The 20,346-nt window shown below is 38.3% G+C and overlaps 1 protein-coding gene across 1 annotated transcript in view; it reads right to left on the reverse strand.

Moving 5' to 3' along the window:
- Window positions 1-20,346, reverse strand: part of KNDC1 (kinase non-catalytic C-lobe domain containing 1) — a 266,031-nt gene that overhangs the window by 12,951 nt on the left and 232,734 nt on the right. The window contains exons 27-29 of the mRNA XM_053692913.1: window positions 12,407-12,529; window positions 12,244-12,303; window positions 1,752-1,909 (exon numbers count right to left, since the gene is read on the reverse strand). Of these exons, the coding sequence (XP_053548888.1) occupies window positions 1,752-1,909; window positions 12,244-12,303; window positions 12,407-12,529 (341 nt within the window). The remainder of the gene's footprint in view (window positions 1-1,751; window positions 1,910-12,243; window positions 12,304-12,406; window positions 12,530-20,346) is intronic.

The raw sequence follows: 20,346 nt of genomic DNA on the forward strand, positions 1-20,346 counted from the left end.
GGTTGCAAATCACAGGCAAAGTGTAACTCGAGCATCAGTAGATGCACCCCAGTACCAGAGGAAGTGGACAATAAATAAGGAATGTGCATTGTATTTCTTTATTAGTACTTTACTGTACATAACATCAAGTGCCTTTTACGCTACAGAACATCAAGCGCCTTTTACGCTACAGAACAAGCGCCTTTTACTCTACATAACAAGCGCCTTTTACTCTACATAACAACAAGTGCCTTTTACTCTACAGAACATCAAGCGCCTTTTACTCTACAGAACATCAAGCGCCTTTTACTCTACATAACATCAAGCGCCTTTTACTCTACAGAACATCAAGCGCCTTTTACTCTACAGAACATCAAGCGCCTTTTACTCTACATAACAACAAGTGCCTTTTACTCTACATAACAACAAGCGCCTTTTACTCTACAGAACATCAAGCGCCTTTTACTCTACAGAACATCAAGCGCCTTTTACTCTACAGAACATCAAGCGCCTTTTACTCTACAGAACATCAAGCGCCTTTTACTCTACAGAACATCAAGCGCCGTTTACTCTACAGAACATCAAGCGCCTTTTACTCTACATAACATCAAGCGCCTTTTACTCTACATAACATCAAGAGCCATTTACTCTACAGAACATCAAGAGCCATTTACTCTACAGAACATCAAGCGCCTTTTACTCTACATAACAACAAGTGCCTTTTACTCTACATAACAACAAGCGCCTTTTACTCTACATAACAACAAGCGCCTTTTACTCTACAGAACATCAAGCGCCTTTTACTCTACAGAACATCAAGCACCTTTAATCCTGAAGAAAATAGATACCCCCTCTGAAAAAGTTCAAAGTTACTTCACACTTTTTGATCCATCTCTGGTTTCTTTAGATTGCTGGGCTTCACATAAGCAGAAACTCATTTGAGCCTGGCACAGCAGACTAAAGAAGTCAGAGATAGATTGCCGAGTGCCAACCAAGGAGTGTGCAGGATACACTGTCTATAGAGCAGACGGTATGCTTCTCATTCAGAGAGAAAAAAGGAAGCAGGAGAAGAGCAGCCGGGGTGGGGGGTGGTCTTGCTGTTTTCCAAGGTGCATTATTATTTTTAGAGGGCTTTCAGGCTGAAGAGAAGCTTCATGCAATGTAAAATACAATTTTGATTAATGCTTACTGTCCCTTTAAAGGGTCATGATACCCAAATGTTGAAGCACTTGAAAGTGATGCAGCATAGCTGTAAAAAGCTGACTAAAAAAATATCACCTGAACATCTCTATGTAAAAAAGAATATATTTTGCTATGTATTCCCATCCCACTGTAAAGAGACTTTAAGTGGCCAATCACGATGCTAGTCCCAGGACCTGAAAGGGAGTGTGCATCTGGTATGTGGGGCACAGTCATGTTATTTTCCTATTCAGTTTAAGGAAGTTTACTATGAAATCTCACAAGATTTCAGTGAAATCTCATGAGATCACAGCAAAGCAAAGCATGACCTCAGCACTGCTGATGCTGATTGGCTATTGTTGTTATTTATTTTTTATTTTCAACCTTGCAGCTGGACTGCAGCTGAAGTATAACTGTTCCCAGAGCACTAACTCTGGTGAGCTGAAAACATTTTGAGGTAAAATATATTCTCTTTTACATAGAGATGTTCAGGTGATATTTTCATGTTGGCTTTTTACAGTTATGCTGTATCCCTTTCAGGGTTAGAGTAAATTTATTTTTTAAAACTTTTGTTCATAACCTTCAATACTTACCTAAGTTTATTCCATTTAAAAGCTCCATTAGCCATTGTAAAGCCGCCGGTCTCCAACTGCTGCACATGCATTGCTAAGACGTAAGCAGAGGGAATTGTAGGTAACGTCCTGAATCTATCTCCTTTCATTAAACACAAACTGTCACTCTTCAGAAAGACCTAGCAAGAGCATATTATATATTAATAAAATGAAATGTATAGCAACAGAATATTTGGAAAAAATAACCTGTGTATTACAAAAACAAAATGGTAAAAAATGGTTATGTAACAATTTCTTCACTTTCAGAGTGGCAGCACCAAGTGGCGGGGTGGTAAATGCGCCCAGGCCATTACTAGGCTATTTCAATTAAAGGGACATGAAACCCAATTTTTTTTTTGTTCATTAGACAGACAGAGGATGCGATTTTAAACAACTTTCCAATTTGCTTCCATTATCTAATTTGCTTCATTCTCTTGATATCCTTTGTTGAAAAGCATACCTAAATAGGCTCAGTAGCTGCCGGTTGGTGGCTGCACATAGATGCCTTATGTGATTGGCTCACCCATGTGCAATGCTATGTCTTCAACAAAGGAAATCTGAAGAATGAAGCAAATTAAATAATAGCAGTACATTGGAATGTTGTGGAATGTTGTTTAAAACTGTATTCTATATCTGAATCATGAAAGAAAATATTTGGGTTTTATGTCCCTTAAAGTCACCATTGGCACTTTCTTCAATCCCTTACTGGGACAGTGTATTGTGATTTTTTTCCTCTCATATGTTTTACTTACTGGATTGTAGTTGTCTAGATAGCTCCTTTACCTTGATTTAGTCACTTGAAATAGCTGTTTATGTCTGTTGTATACTAAAAATGTCAGTACTAATTATAGAAAAGCTATGTAAACAAGAATGCTAAAGGGACATGAAGCCTGTTTTTTTCTGTCATGATTCAGATGGAGCACACAATTTTAAACAACTTTCCAATATACTTCAGTGATCAAGTTTCCTTCATCCTCTTTGTATCCTTTGTTGATAGAGCAGCAATTTGGAGATAGCTGCTTAAATGTCAAAGGACAAATATGTACAGCCACCAATCAGCAGCCAATTCCCAGTAGTGCATTGCTGCTTCTGAGCCTATCTAGGTATGTTTCTCAACAAAAGTTACCAAGAGACTGAAGCAAATTAGATAAAGTGAATTAGAAAGTTGTTTAAAATGATATGTTCTGTCAGAATTATGAATGAAAAATGTTGGGTTTCGTGTCCCTTTAACAAAAATAAAATCATGCTCCAAGTGGAGGGGGTTGGTCAGACAGAGAGCTACTAAAATGTCTATTTTCCTTTGCTCTGTTTAAAGTGATGGTAAATCCTGGCATTTTTAAAATGCTAGGATTTACCAGTGCTATAAATAAAGGGGATGTATAAAAAACTTTATGCGGAAAGTACCTTTATTTGCAGTGAGTTTATGCCAAGATGAGCACCTCCGGCTTCCCACAGCACAATATTTTTTTCAATGAGGTGACGTTTCCACCTCTTATCCAATAGTAGTGCTTCCTGATTGGCATAATGCTGGATGGCTAGAATGCTATTGGCTAGGAGGTGGAAACACTAAACTACCTCACTGAGGAAATAGCATTTTGCCGTGGGCGGCAGGAGGTGCTCGGCTTGGCATAAACTCGCTGTAAATAAAGGTACTTTCAGCATGAAGTTTGTGGTACATTTCAACGGTAAATGCAGCAGAATTATTATGTCATGCAGTGCTAATATTGTAATGGGCTTGTCTCTCCTTCACATCCAGGGAATGCAGATTTTGCTATACTTCTCAAAGGCGCATTCGCTGGATTTCTGTATGTGAAGGAGAGACAAACCCATTGCAATATAGCACTGCATGACATAAGAATTCTGCTGCATTTACCACTTCGGATTAACATTTATTAAATTTAAACTTTAAACTTACTATTTTGTATTTTATTTTGTATACAGCAGTGTATTTAGGATTGTGATTTTACAAATTCTGATTATGCCTTCTCAGTCGCTGTGTAACTTTAACAAATTAGTCTCATACTTTGTATATTTATGTGTATCTTTTACAGATTATATTGCACTTTGCATTTCTTCTATTTAAATTAAAACTGAAAAACTTTCAGCTTCATTTTCCCTGAGGGCTTCATTACTTTCTATGGATTAGATAATTAGACATTCTCTAGTTTGGAAAGAAATTATAGTGCAGACTTCACAGGGGGCGAGACAAAAATCGCTTGTTCAAAATGCTTACAACATTTCACAGGAATTGTGAGAAAGCTTCAGACATACCCTGGGAACTCCTCTGTTCAGTCCAGGGAACTGCCCTGTCCATCCCACTTTCTGAATCTGTCAGCTTTAGTTTACAAAGGAGCAAATACAAAGTGCAATGTAATTTGTAAAAGATACACAGAAATATACAAAGTATGATCCTAATTTGAAAGTAACAGAAAAACTTTCAAAACATAATAAAAAAAAATCACTGCTAGATCTAAATCTAAATGTATTAAAATATAAGAGAAAATGTAAAGCTTAACCCCTTGAGTGCTAACGACGGCTCTGAGCCATCACACAATTTCTCAGTCAGGTGCTAACAACGGCTCAGAGCAGTCGCTATCACTCACCCACCTTGAGGGCAATCTGGGGGCTCCCACCCCAGCGATCTGGCCTGAATAGTGAGAGGCATCGCCGGGGCTTCACATTTCGCGCAGCGACGTCACACGCAATGACGTGATGACGTCACTGTGCAACTTTATTTAAAATTAACAATGGACAATATAGGGAGATGGGGGGGCATGCTGCTTAGATGCCTGTATCTTAGGCATCTAAGCAGCTACAGACCCCCAAGACCCACCGTTGGAAAGGTAGTCATCTAACCTTTCCAACAATATAAGTATTGGGGATCTGGTGAAAAAAAGTGTAAAAAATAAATATATTTAAAAAAAGTAAAAAAAGTAAAAAAAAAAAAAGATCAAAACCAGTTTAGCACCCAGGTGGGAAATGGCTTAGCAGCCAAAGGGATAAAAGCAGTAATACTGAATTGACCCTGAAATGTATAGTAATATAGAATACAAAGCACAAAGTGTAACAAAACCCTTATATCATGCAGTGCTATATTGCACTGGACTTGTCTCTCCTTCAGAAACAGAAATGAGAGATATCTCATAGTACTGGAGAGTTCCACCCTTTTTCTTTTAAACATTCAGTGAGTTTAGCCCCTGTGAAGTCTTTACTGCAATTTCTCTCCAAGCTGGAGAATCCTTAAGAATGGTCTCACTGTCCATATTGACATAAGGAGGACTTTGTACAAATATTGAGTGATAAGCTAATGAGGTCTGCTCTGCCTGGAAGCTCAGTCCATTTCATTGAGTTGTGGTTTCAATTAACAGAAAGTGTTATTTCATATATGGAAATAAACATAAATGATCATTTCCCCATACATTTTATACTCTGCAGCTCGTATAACAAGTAATTTTCAACACATTACAATTTTTTTACAATACACTGTCCAGTGTTCTACCCAAAAAATGTTGCCAGCCTAGTGGCATTTTGTAGAAGCCAGGTGGAGGCAGTGTAATATTTTCTATTATATAATTTTCAGCAAAAGCACAAACTATTTGCATAATTTAAAATAAATGTATTTAATGATCATTTGTGCAATAAAAAATTATCATTTTTAATACTGGCTAATTTTTTTTTTTTTGCAGGGTGGTAAGTAAAATCAGCTGGGTGGTTCACCCGCTAAATAGGTTCTGAGGAGAACACTGCTGTCCCTTTAATGTGACATGAAACCCAAATTTTTTCTTCCATGATACAGACAGTGATTTTAAACAACTTTCCAATTTACCGCTATTATCGGATTTGCTTTGTTCACTTGGTATTCATTGCTAAAAAGGATATCATTATCTAGCTAGACTCATAAGCTGCTAATTGGTGGCTGCACATATATGTGTCATGTTATTGTCACACCCAATGAATTCAGCTAGCTCCCAGTATTGCATGGCTGCTTCTTCAACAAAGGATACCAAGAGAATGAAGCAAATTAGATAATATAAGTAAATTGGAGAGTAGTTGAAATTGTATTCACTATCTGAATCATGAAAGAAACATTTTGGGTTTCATGTCCCTTTAATTTGCATGCTGTGCAGTTTTCCTGTGTAATAAGTAGCTGTCAAATAATACATATGTGTGATTGCTATAATGTTTAGGAGGGACCAACAAGCCAAAGATGATGTGGAAATATAATCCATATCCATCCTCCTTGCAGAATTACATTACATGAGACTATAGAGGCTTCTAGGATTACAAATATGTTGGACATTAATATAATATAATTTGGTGACATTTTAAAGGCTTATTAAAGGGACACTAAACCCAAAATTTTTCTCTCGTGATGCAGATAAAGCATGCAATTTTAATCAACTTTCTAATTTACTCCTATTATCAATTTTTCTTCATTTTCTTGCTATCTTTATTTTAAAAGCAGGAATGATAATCTTAGCAGCCAGCCCATTTTAGGTTCAGCACCATGGATAGTGCTTGCTTATTGGAGGCTTACATTTACCCACCAATAAGCAAGCATAACTCAGGTTCTCAACCAAAAATGGGCCGGCTCCTATGCATCACATTCCTGTCTTTTAAATAAAGATAGCAAGAGAACAAAGAAAAATGAATAGTAGAAGTAAATTAGAAAGTTGCTTAAAATTGCATGCTCTATCTGAATCATAAAAGAAAAAAACTTGGGTTTAGTGTCCCTTTAAGGGTTTGGTTAACTTTAAAAAAAAAGGTGTTTTGGGAACTGCTTTGTACAGTTTCTATTGAGTTTTGATATGCGTTAGTCTTGAAGGTTCAGTAACTGAGCTGACACACAGAATAGAATAGAATAAAGATAAATATTTAAAGGGACAGTGTGTTTCCATTGACTTATTATACCAGCCATAGAGTTTTAAAGTGTATAGGAAATTGCTTATTTAGGTATATTTTTGGATATTAATTAGCTGTCTCTTGTTAATTGACACCTCAACCCAATCAAACATTCTGAGCCTGCAGGGAGAGCAGATCTCATAAGTTAATCTCTCTCAATATTTACACAGAATCCTCTATATGTTATCTCCCTGTATACACAGTAATACCAGTACTTGGAGAAAACAATGGGAAATTAACATTTTATTATCTTTCTGTCTCACCTACCACTGGGAGTACGATTTAGTCTAAATACTCTTGTTTGTGTAGCTTTTCTATAACCAAAACAACCATTAAACACAGCAGGATTGCATAATCAACAAATGCACAATAAAAAGACAATGCAAAAGCACTTAGGGGCCGATTTATCAAGCTCCGTATGGAGCTTTATTCCCCTGTTTCCGCGCGAGCTTTCAGGCTCGCCGGAAACAGAAGTTATGAAGCAGTGGTCTAAAGACCACTGCTCTATAACTTGTCCGCCTGCTCTGAGGCAACAGGCAAAAATCAATCGGGTTAATTGACACCACCTGCTAGCGTCCGATTAGCCGCGAATCTGCAGGGGGTGGCATTACACAAGCGGTTCAGCTTTATCGATGTGCAGCGGACATGATACGCTTCATCGTATCATGTCCGCTCGCACTATGATAAATCTACCCCCTAATCTGAATTTCAAATGAACAGTATATTTATTTTCTGATGAATTTCAGTTTGTTCAATTTTCTCTCGGCTTGCATCATGTGACAGCCATCACCCTATCTCAAAATGCATATACGTATATATACTGTGAATCTTGCACATGCTAGTACCTCAGAAAGTGTACATATATAAAGATTGTGCACATTTAGATACTGGAGGTGAATTTTAAGGTTGTTTAAAATTGTGTGCTCTATCTGATTAATGAAAGTTTAAATTTTGACTTTAGTATCCTTTTAAGTATTGACATTTTCAGTATAAGTGGGGACAATAACAGGCAAAAACAGCTTGTTCAAATGTCAAACTAATGGTAATTTGATATCAAGCAATCACTGTGTAGAATGCTGTAGGGTCTTCAGCTGCTTTAGGGTAAGTGGCAAAATTCAAAATTTCAGATTTTTTTTTACACCTGTTTATATTTTGGGCTTGATTACACAAAAGGATTAGCTACATTGTGAGATAACATCGCTCAAGAACAATCAGTAGCATTTCTCTTTTTACTCTCATTTATTATTTTAGAGCTTGTGTGATAGTCTAGGTCCGATAACAACTGTCATATAGCGGGGGGTGCACTAACATAGCCCTCGCATAACTGACTTGAATTGGGTATGCATTAAAATTCATATTGGATATCACTCTATGACTAACCCGATGGTGCTATTGGTAATTACATGAAGAACACCACTACTTGTGCACCATTGGATTTGCGGTAGAGTGCAATACTATTTTAATAAAAGTTAAGTATAACACACTTCATCATATATAAAAAGCAAAATAAAGATAGAATTTGTTGGTGAGCAAATAAAAATCTTTAAGTATGTGGTGAATATGTAATACAAACTACTAGAAAAGTAGTTTATTATTGCACAAACGCTTCTGTGTAACTATATTTTTAACACCACAAAGGGGTTAAACAGGAGGAGGCAAATGACAAGTCCCTGTGACACCCATGGGAGGCTTGTGAGTAAATCCCAACAGGTGAAAAAACAAAATTTATGCTTACCTGATACGTTTCTTTCTTTCTAGACACGGTGAGTCCACGGAATCATCAATTACTGTTGGCAATATCATTCCTGACCAGCAGGAGGAAGCAAAGAGCACCACAGCAAATCTGTTAAGTTTCACTTCCCTTCCTACAACCCACAGTCATTCGACCGAAGGAAAATGTTGAAAAAGGAAATAACACAAGGTGTAGAGGTGACTGAGGTTAAATTTTAAAAAAAACTGTCTTAAATTAAAATAAAGGGCGGGCCGTGGACTCACCGTGTCTAGAAATAAATAAATTTATCAGGTAAGCATAAATTTTGTTTTTTTTCTTAAGACACGGTGAGTCCACGGAATCATTAATTACTCTTGGGAATCAATACCCAAGCTAGAGGACACCGATGATTAGGGAGGGACAAGACAGGTAACCTAAACAGAAGGCACCACTGCTTGAAGAACTTTTCTCCCCAAAGAATCTCAGCCGAGGGAAAAGGATCCAATTTGTAAAATTTGGACAGGGTATGCATAAAAGACCAAGGGGCCCATTTATCAAGCTCCAGAAGGAGTTTGAGGGTCCGTGTTTCTGGCGAGCCTGCAGGCTCGCCAGAAATACCAGTTATAAAGCAGCGGTCTAAAGACTGCTGCTCCATAACCTGTCCGTCTGCTCTGAGCAGGCGGACAGACATCGCCGCAATTCAACCCAATCAAGTACGATTGGGTTGATTGACACCCCCTTGCTGGCGGCCGATTGGCCACGAATCTGCAGGGGGCGGCATTGCACCTGCAGCTCACAAGAGCTGCTGGTGCAATGCTGAATACAGAGAGCGTATTGCTCTCAGCATTCAGCGAGGATCAGGTCCGCCAGACCTTTGATAAATATCCCCCCAAGTTGCAGCCTTGCAAAACCAATCCAGAGAAGCTTCATTTTTGAAGACCCAAGAAAAAAAAGACAGCCCTAGTGGAAAGAGATGTAATTCTATCAGGAGACTGCTGCCCTGCAGTCTCATAAGCAAACCAAATATATTTCTCTACCAGAAAGAAGGAGAAGTAGCAGAAGCTTTCTGACCTTTATGTTTCCCAAAGAAACAAACAAACAGGGCAGAAGACTAGCGAAAAAAACGATGATAAAGCCGGAGCTTAACCTGGGTTCAAACCCACAACCTCCTGCTTCAGGAGCGGTGGAGCAAACCACTACACCACATCTCCCTGAAAATAAAATTAAAAAGCAGGCACAACCTCCAAGTTGTGTAACAAACGTTCTTCAGAAAAGAACAACTATGACAAAGAGAAGGAAAAATAATTTCCTGATAAAAAATTCTGTCCGAAACCACTTTAAGAAGGAACCTAATATAGTAAGAAGAACCGCCGCATCGGCATGAAAAATAAGATGAGGCGAATCACAATGCAAACCTGAGAGTTCCAACACTCTCCGAGCAGAAGAGAAAGCAATAAGAAAACAAAACCTTCCAAGATAACTCAATATCTATGGAAAACAATGGCTCAACTGAGCTCGCTGCAAAACTTTAAGAACAAAGTTAGGAGGAGCAACAGATTTAAAAACACAGGCCTGATACTGACCAAGGCCTGACAAAAAGATTGCACATTTGATACGTCCGCCAGACGCTTATGCAGCAAAAAAGAAATGCAGAAATATTGACCCTTTCCTGTAGAAAGGACAAAAGTCTAAGAATCCTGACTCTACTTCAAGAGTAGCCCTGGATTTACACCAATAAAGATATTAACGCCATATCTTATGGAAACTCTTTCCTGTAACAGGCTTGTAAGCCTGAATCATGGTCACAACGACCGATTTAGAAAAACCGCGCTTAGGGAGAACTAAGCATTCAATCTCCAAGCAGACAGCTTCAGAGAAACAAAATTTGGATCAGAGAATGGACCCTGATCAGAAGGTCCTTACTCAGAGGCAGTCTCCAAGGTTAAAGAGATGACATTTCCTCTAGGTCTGCATACCAGGCCCTGCGAGGCCATGCAGGGACAATTAGAATTACAGACGCTCTCTCCTGTTTGATACGAGCAAAGACTCGTGGAAGGAGGGCAAACGGAGGAAACAGGTATGCCAGCCTAAAAACCCAAGGAACCGCCAGAGCATCTATCAAAGTGACCTGAGGATCTCTTTCAAACCGTACCTTTGCAGCTTGGCAATTTGCTGAGATGCCATCAGATCCAACTCCGGCACCCCCATTTGAGGGTTAAGTTGGAGGACACCTCTGGAAGAGTTCCCACTCCCCAGGATGCTACCCAGTTGTCCACTCCTGGAATGTGGATGACAGACAGACAACAACAATTGAGTGCTTTCACCTACTGAACAATCCAAGTCACCTCTTAAGGTGACTTGGAGTTCCTCCCTGGTGGTTGATTTAAACCATTGAGGTGGTATTGTCCGACTGGAACCAAGCCAAGGACAACTGAGGCCAAGCCATCAGAGCATTGTAAAATGCTCTCAACTCCAGGATGTTAAAGAGGAGAGCAGACACTTCTGCGCCGTAATCAAGACCCAGACACTTTCCCAGCCCGGCAGGTTGGCGTCTGTGGTCACATCACCCAGGAATGTCTCTAGAAGCATGCGCCCTGAGACAGATACTCCTAAGAAACCACTACGGGAGAGAGCTTTTGTCCAGCGCCATGGATGAATATAATAAAGCGATGTTAGCCAGTAAAACATAAGACCCACTAGGCTGTTAAATTAAAAAAACAAGCCCCTTTACCAAACACCCGTTTCCACGGTGCTGCAGAAAAACCTTTTCCCCCGCATGAACTAGGACTAGTACACACTACAAGGAAAAGTACAGGAATTATATTCCTAAACATCGAGAGAGAGAAATATAGCCTCATTAAGCTGGTTAACCCCTTCATTACTAACAAAGGGAAATCAGTGTCTCTCTTATCTGTCACAGTAAGTGCCTGCACCTGCCACAAATCAGTCCCATTATATATTGCAGAACCTTTTAAAGTGCCTAATCTCCCATACACAGAAGACCCAACAGCACTTACCTGCATCTAGCTGTCCGGCAGGAGTATGGCACACCCAGTATGAGAGGATGCCACTCCTCACAGAGACCTGTGTAGAAAAGAAAGGCTAGAGTAAACCTACTCTTGGTTTCTATACCAGGGTAGCACAATGTTAGGAAAATGCAGCAAGGCCCATCTTGCAATCCCCTAACTGCTTTAAAGCCACCACAGCCCTACTGAAGAGACTGACGTGGAGTACAGATAGACCCAGATTTGTCAGGAAAAATCAGAGCAAGACTGCTCTGGCTTTCAAAATAATAAAAACTTGATTGTAGAAAAATCTTTACCAGACGCCCAATTTTCACCTCCTCCTTGCACCTAAGGTGAAGAGAATGACTGGGAGTTGTGGGAAGGGAAGTGATACTTAACAGCTTTGCTGTGGTGCTCTTTGCCTCCTCCTGCTGGCCAGGAGTGATATTCCCAACAGTAATGGATGATTCCGTGGACTCACCGTGTCTTAAGAAAGAAATATGCTACTAGCCATACTCCAACTATATCCCTCTACCAAAAACTGTAATCTGAGGGGAAATGGGCCTCAAATCAATCTGAGAACCCCTCCCACTGAAGAATCAAACTGCACATTGTCATTCTTCACCTTCCTCCAGTTGGGGCAAAGACAAGACTGAGTTACCAGTGAGGTAGGAGGGGTTGTATAGAGCTCTTGGGGTTTGGGAATCTTTGCCTCCTCCTAGTGGCAGGGAAAATTAATTGCCATGAGTAATGGATCATGGACTCTCACCACCTGTATGAAAGAAAAGAAAATTTACAGTTCACCATCCCAATATGTACAGAATAATCTCAGTCTATTAAATAGGTTATGATTTACCTCAACAGCTTTTAGTTCTTCAAGTATTTCTGACACTTTGGAAGGTAAATTTTTCCAAGCCTACAAAGAAAATAATGAAACATGCAATTATTATTTTTAAAATATGGAATAGACGTCATAACTTTAACATTAGACAGACAGATAGGCAAATATTTACACTTACTGGGAGTTGTCGTACAATCAGGTTCTCTAAACCTCCTAATATTTGGACAGAAGTTGCAAAATTTCTTTGTTCATAGCATAATTTAGCAACGAGTAAAAATTTTGTCAGCATGTTAACCTGCAACTAGAACACAAAACACATATATAAACAGTGGGTTCTTCTTACATTAAGACACTTTAATTTGCCAAATCAACACATTTTTATATCTTTAGAAATATCTAATAAGGGTTAGCAAAGTTATTAAATATAGCAGAAATAAATAAGGTCTTTAATATTTTATTTGCAACTTATATATATACAGTATATAAAACAAAATATTTATATATATTATGGATTATTTAGCATTTTTACACTATCTATAATGTTTTTTAATAATTTTTTAAATATGCTATGTTTCATATTTCAATAACCTGATGTAGTAATTCTTCATGCGCACTAACCCGACACCGCTTTAGATCTAAAGAGCGAACCCTGATGCGTTAAGCATATTTTACATTCCTATGTTCTTCACATAGAAACATTTATTTATATCTGATAATGTTAATGTAAAATAGATATCTATACCTGATATACAGGTATAGGTATATATATATATATATATATATATATATATATATATATATATATATATATATATATATAATATTATATTATATATATATATATATATATATATATATATATATATATATATATATATAAATAAATATGTATTTACAATAAAAATTACATTAACCCGTAAGCGAAGAACATTGAAATGTAAAATATGTAAAGTAAATATATATATATATATATATATATACACAAAACATTTAGGCATGTATATGTAGACATGTATATGTATGCATATATACAATATAGCCCTTTGTAGTCAAACACCATGTCATATACCTTGTAAGCCTCATAACTTTTTTATTTTGAATATTTTTTTTTATCAGATAGTGTTTTATATGAGTGAAACTGTAATTTTGAATGTATTTATGTTGTGTTTTATGCAACTGTTTTTTTAACACACTACGGTTTTAGTAGCGCTAACCAGACGCTCTCGTGATCGCATTTACTTTCAACTTGTAATACGCGTGCTACTTCTGTTGCGTGCAAAAACCCAATAACAATAATCTAGCCCTTAATCGTTTAAATTAATTTAAAACTGCCATTTTGTTAGCTTTGTTTTTTATATATTTTTTTATTGATATTCTTGTGCTGAATAAACCAACTTTTTTCTACAGCCAGTGAGCAAAAGATTTAGGAATAAAAAATATATATGAAGTTTAAATAGTGAAATCCTTTTTTCATGAAAAAAAATTGTATATATTTTTACCTGCTACTCTTTCATATACTATAGGAAGAATACATGTGAGGACTAGGAGCCCAAAGATCTAAAGCTCTGTGCTCTGGTAAGATTATCTAAAAAGCATAATCAGTACTGTATACTGAAAGAATCTTAAAAAAGCAGATTTTAGCTTAAAGGGACATGAAACCAAAAAAGTTTATCTCATGATTCAGATAGAGAATGTAATTTTAAACAATTTTCCATTTTATTTTTATCACCAATTTTGCTTTGTTCTCTTGGTATTCTTAGTTGAAAGCTAAACCTAGGAGTTTCATATGCTAATTGCTAAGCCCTTGAAGGCCGCCTCTTCTCTCAGGGCATTTTGATAGTTTTTCACCACTAGAGGGTGTTAGTTCATGTGTGTCATATAGATAACACTGTGCTCATGCACATGGAGTTCAGGGGAGCCAGCTCTGATTGGCTAAAATGGATGTCTGTCAAAAGAACTGAAATAAGGGGGCAGTTTGCAGAGGCTTAGTTACAAGGTAATCACAGAGGTAAAAAGTGTATTTATATAACAATGTTGGTTGTGCAAAACTAGGGAATGGGTAATAAAGGGATTATCTATATTTTTAAACAATAAAAATTCTGGTGTAGACTGTCCCTTTAACTAATTTAAAACTTAAAGGGATATGAAACCCAAAAGTTTTCTTTCTAATTTGCTTCATTCTCTTGGTATCCATTGATGATAAAGCAGTAATGCACTACTGGAAGCTAAAAAAAAATTGCTTACATTTAAACCGGGTGGATGGTCAAATCAGTTGGGTGGTATGTCCATTAAAAACATCATGGGGAGAACACTAAATATATCACAGGGATGACCAAAAGTTTCTAGCTCCTAAATTTATGGGCTTGTTCCTAGATTTTGAACAGATTTGTCGAGCTCTTTCGTAACCTATTATTTAACTAATAAACTTTTACATCCCTTTATCAGGTTGCTTACCATAATCACCTAGTTGTGTAAAAAGATCTAAGCAGGGCTATCTATTCTGATGTGTCCTTAAAAGGTACAACAGAGTCACCAATTACAACTTATCATGTATTTTCCTTAAAAAGAACATGCTTTGAAGTTAACGCACAGACAGTTTTATTTATACTGATTTGCCTTCCCACCTCTCTTTAATATCAATTGCATTGTGATTCACTAATGTCTTAATTGTTTCAACAGAGATACAGGATACACCTGAGATTCTTTCATGAATGCTTGGTAATGTATAATCCCAACCTGGGAATGTTATGTCCCTTTACAGTGTAAAAGGAGGAGTAAGGAATATGGCATACTTTTTTTCCCCTTTATAGCACTCCTCACTCTTTTTAATGTGACTTCCTGGATGTCTACTGCAAATTTGCACACACACATAAAGTACTCCTGTAGCGAAATTGCCTGCCAAACTCAGATACCCGGGTGCTTAACAAATATGTAATATCAACCAAAGGCAAAAGAAGAGCTTGCAGGATTTTAGACGAACATATTCCAAAAACTGATTGACGTTTTGGATCAATTAGTCCCCTTGTTTAGATTGAAGGGGATTAACTGTGATCTTAGAAATATAAATCTATTTGTGGCACATTTTTATCTAATATCCTGCAAATGTTATATATACACTATGAGCTTGATTATGAGCAGTTACGTGCAAGCAATATCAAGTTTATTGCGGCTGTCTGCGTACGTCGGAAGCACCGCTCATATTACAAGTTGAAAGTAAATGCGAACGCGTGAGCGTAATTGCGATTTACACTAGAATGATTCCAGCAACCTCAGATCTCTGGTTAACAGTGTCAGGTGTTAGAAAAAAAAGGCAGGCAAAAGGCTTTAACATAGAGATACATACATATACATGTCTAAATATGTCTATGCATGTACAGTGTATATATAAATATATATATATATATATATATATATATATATATATATATATATATATATATACGTTTATATGTGTGTATTTATATGTGTATATATGTATTTACAAACATATATACACATAAAAACATAAATATATAGTACATTGGAGCCCTTTGCAGTCAAGCATATCTAAACATGTAAAAGGATATTTATGCACTATTCATATTTAATAGAGTGTTTTAACTATGTATGAATTGTACATTTTTTCACATTCCAATGTTCTTCACATATCAGAATATGTTCTATGTATTTTAAATAGATATTTATATATATATATATATATATATATATATATATATATATATATATATATATATATATATATATATATATACACACCTCTATATAATTATATTTATTTATATAGGTTTAGATATATATTTAAAAAACAAAACAAAACATCATATATATATATATATATATATAAATGTATATAAAAATATCTATTTATGAATAAAAGGGAAAGTAAACCCCAAAATTTTCTTTTATGATTCAGATAGAACATCTTTCCAATTTAATTCTATTATCAAATTTTCTTCATTCTCTTGTTATCCATTGCTGAAGGGACAGCATTGCACTACTGACAAGAAGCTGAAAAACTAAATTTATGCTTACCTGATAAATTTATTTCTTTCTTTCTTGACACGGTGAGTCCACGGATCATCTAATTACTATTGTGAATATCACTCCTGCCCAGCAGGAGGCTGCAAAGAGCACCACAGCAAAGCTGTTAAATATCACCTCCCTTCCCTCCAACCCCAGTCATTTGACTAAAGCAAAGGAGAGAAAGGAAGCAACAAGGTGCAGAGGTGTCTGAAGTTTACAACATACCCACAAAAACCTGTCTTAAAGGGACACTGAACCCAAATTTTTTCTTTTGCAATTCAGAAAGAGCATGCAATTTTAAGCAACTTTCTAATTTACTCCTATTATCAATTTTTCTTCGTTCTCTTGCTATCATTATTTGAAAAAGAAGGCATCTAAGCTTTTTTTTGGTTTCAGTACTCCGGACAGCACTTTTTTATTGGTGGATGAATTTATCCACCAATCAGCAAGGACAACCCAGGTTGTTCACCAAAAATGGGCCGGCATCTAAACTTACATTCTTGCATTTCAAATAAAGACACCAAGAGAATGAAGAAAATTTGATAATAGGAGTAAATTAGAAAGTTGCTTAAAATGTCATGCTCAATCTGAATCACAAAAGAACATTTTTGGGTACAGTGTCCCTTTAAGAAAAAAGGGCGGGCAGTGGACTCACCGTGTCAAGAAAGAAAGAAATTTATCAGGTAAGCATAACTTTTGTTTTCTTTTTAATGACACGGTGAGTCCACGGATCATCTAATTACTATTGGGAATCAATACCCAAGCTAGAGGACACAGATAAGGGAGGGACAAGACAGGGAAGCTAAACGGAAGGCACCACTGCTTGAAGAACCTTTCTCCCAAAAGAAGCTTCAGCCGAGGCAAAAGTGTCAAATTTATAGAATTTTGAAAAAGTGTGAAGATAGGACCAAGTTGCAGCCTTGCAAATCTGTTCCACAGAAGCTTCATTTTTGAATGCCCAGGAAGAGGAAACAGCCCTCGTAGAATGAGCCGTAACTCTCTCAGGAGGCTGCTGTCCAGCAGTTTCATAGGTAAAACGAATTATACTCTTCAGCCACAAAGAAAGAGAAGTAGCCGTAGCTTTCTGCCCCTTACGTTTCCCCGAGAAAACCACAAAGAGAGCAGAAAACTGAAGAAAATCTTTTGTCGCATGTAAATAGAATTTCAATGCCTGCACCATGTCGAGATTGTGTAGCAGATGTTCCTTCTGAGAAGAAGGCTTAGGACACAAGGAAGGAACAACAATCTCCTGATTAATGTTCCGATCTGAAACCACTTTAGGGAGAAACCCTAACTTAGTACACAAAACTACCTTATTCGCATGAAACATAAGGTAAGGAGTCTCATACTGTAATGCCAAGAGCTCTGAAACTCTTCGAGCAGATGAAATGGCAACAAGAAACAAAACTTTCCAAGATAACAACTTAATATCTAAGGAATGCATTGGCTCAAACGGAGCCTGTTGAAGAACTTTAAGAACTAGGTTAAGACTCCAGGGAGGAGTAACCGGCTTAAACACAGGCCTGATCCTGACCAAGGCCTCACAAAACAATTGCCTGTCTGGGATATCCGCCAGACGGTTATGTAACAAAATAGACAAGGCAGATATTTGACCCTATAGGGAGCTTGTCGATAAACCCTTCTCCAAACCCTCTTGGAGAAAGGACAAAATTCTAGGAATCCGAAATCTACTCCAAGAGTAGCCCTTGGAGTCACACCAATACAGATATTTACGCCATATCTTATGATAAATCTATCTAGTCACAGACTTACAAGCCTGAATCATAGTCTCAATGACCGATTCTGAAAATCCACGCTTAGATAGAATTAAGCGTTCAATTTCCAAGTAGTCAGCTTCAGAGAAACTAGATTTGGATGAAGGAAGGGCCCTTGAAGTAGAAGGTCCTTTCTCAATGGAAGTCTCCAAGGTGGAAGAGATGACATCTCCACCAGGTCTGCATACCAAATCCTGTGAGGCCACGCCGGTGCAATGAGGATCACCAACGCCCTCTTTTGTTTTATTCGAGCAATGACCCGAGGTAGAAGAGCGAACGGGGGAAATAGGTATGCAAGACTGAAATTCCAGGGTACCGCCAGAGCGTCTATCAGAACAGCCTGAGGGTCCCTTGACCTCGACCCGTACCTCGGGAGTTTGGCATTCTGCCGAGATGCCATGAAGTCCAGTTCCGGCTGTCCCCATTTGAGAATCAGGCTGGAAAACTCTTCTGGATGGAGTTCCCACTCCCCCGAGTGAAAGGTCTGTCTGCTCAGAAAATCTGCAACCCAGTTGTCAACTCCTGGGATGTGGATCGCCGACAGGTAGCAGTTGTGGGTCTCCGCCCACTGAATTATCTTGGCTACCTCTGCCATGGCCAAGGAACTCCGAGTTTCCCCCTGAAGGTTGATGTAAGCCACTGAAGTTATGTTGTCTGACTGGAACCTGATAAACTCAGCCGATGCTAACTGAGGCCAGGCTAGAAGAGCATTGAAGATTGCTCTCAGCTCCAGAATGTTTATGGGTAGAACAGACTCCGACCGAGTCCATGTTCCCTAAACCTTTAGAGAGCACCAGACTGCTCCCCATCCCAGTAGGCTGGCGTCTGTTGTCACAATAAGTCGGAAAGGTCCCAAACACAGCGTAAGAACGCCTCTCTTTTTATCTAATCTACAGATAATCTTGAAAGCAGAAACCTGCCCCTGGGATGAAAGGCTTTGAACTCTAGTTTGTATCCCTGGGACACGATTTTCACTGCCCAGGGATCCTGCACATCCCGTACCCAAGCCTAAATGAAAGTCTGCCACCTACAAGGCCGGTCCCGGATCAGGGGCAAACCCTTCATGCTGTTTTCGATTCAATAGCAGGCTTTTTGGATTGTTTTCCCTTGTTCCAAGACTGGTTAGGCCTCCAGGAAGGCTTGGACTGTTCCTGCTTGGAAGAGGGAGAGGAAGGCTTTTCCTTGAAATTTCGAAAGGAACGAAAATTACTCTGACGTCCCTTCGGCTTATTTCTCTTATCCTGAGGGAGGAAATGGCCCTTTCCTCCCGTAATATCAGAAATTATTTCCGTCAAACCTGGCCCAAACAAGGTCTTTCCCTTATAAGAAATCGCCAAAAGTTTAGACTTAGATGACACATCCGCAGACCAAGATTTTAACCATAAAGCTCTGCGGGCCAGAACGGGAAAACCGGAAATCTTTGCTCCCAGTTTAATAACCTGTAGGGAAGCATTCGTGATAAAGGAGTTGGACAACTTAAGAGCCTTGATCCTATCCTGGATTTCTTCGAGGGGAGTGTCTGTCCGAATAGAATCAGACAATGCATCAAACCAGTATGCTGCCGCACTAGTGACAGTAGCAATACAAACCGCAGGTTGTCATTGTAAACCCTGGTGTACATACATTTTCTTGAGCAACCCCTCTAACTTCTTATCCATAGGATCCTTAAAGGAACAACTATCTTCTATGGAAATAGTTGTTCTCTTGGCTAGCGTGGAAATTGCCCCTCCCACCTTGGGTACCGTCTGCCAAGACTCCTTGATAGAGTCTGCTATAGGAAACATCTTCTTAAATATAGGGGATGGAGGAAAAGGGATACCCGGTCTCTCCCATTCCTTAGCAATAATCTCTGTAGCCCCATCTGGTACAGGAAATACCTCCACCATGGAAGGCACGTCAAAATACTTGTTTAGTTTACTAGACTTCTTAGGATTGACTACGACGGTAGTGTTGGAGTCGTCCAGGGTAGCTAAAACTTCCTTAAGTAACAAACGGAGGTGTTCGAGCTTAAACCTGAAAGAAACAACTTCAGTATCAGCTAAAGGTATTACACTGTCTGAGTCTGAGATTTCCCCCTCAGATGCTACTGAAGTATCCTCCATTTCAGGTTTCTGGGAAGGAACATTCGGAATAGCCACTACTGTGTCAGCAACCTTATTCACTGATTAGATTCCTCTTGCGCTTTCCCTGCAGCATGGGAAAAGCAGACAACGCATCAGATACCGCTGATGACATTAGGGAAACGATGTCTTGCAAGATAACTCCAGTTGGAGTAATAGAGGAAGTGCAGGGATCTGGCTGTATGGACGCTAAATTTTGG

The sequence above is a fragment of the Bombina bombina genome, chromosome 9 (genome assembly GCF_027579735.1).
Source record: "Bombina bombina isolate aBomBom1 chromosome 9, aBomBom1.pri, whole genome shotgun sequence".
Taxonomy (NCBI): domain Eukaryota; kingdom Metazoa; phylum Chordata; class Amphibia; order Anura; family Bombinatoridae; genus Bombina; species Bombina bombina.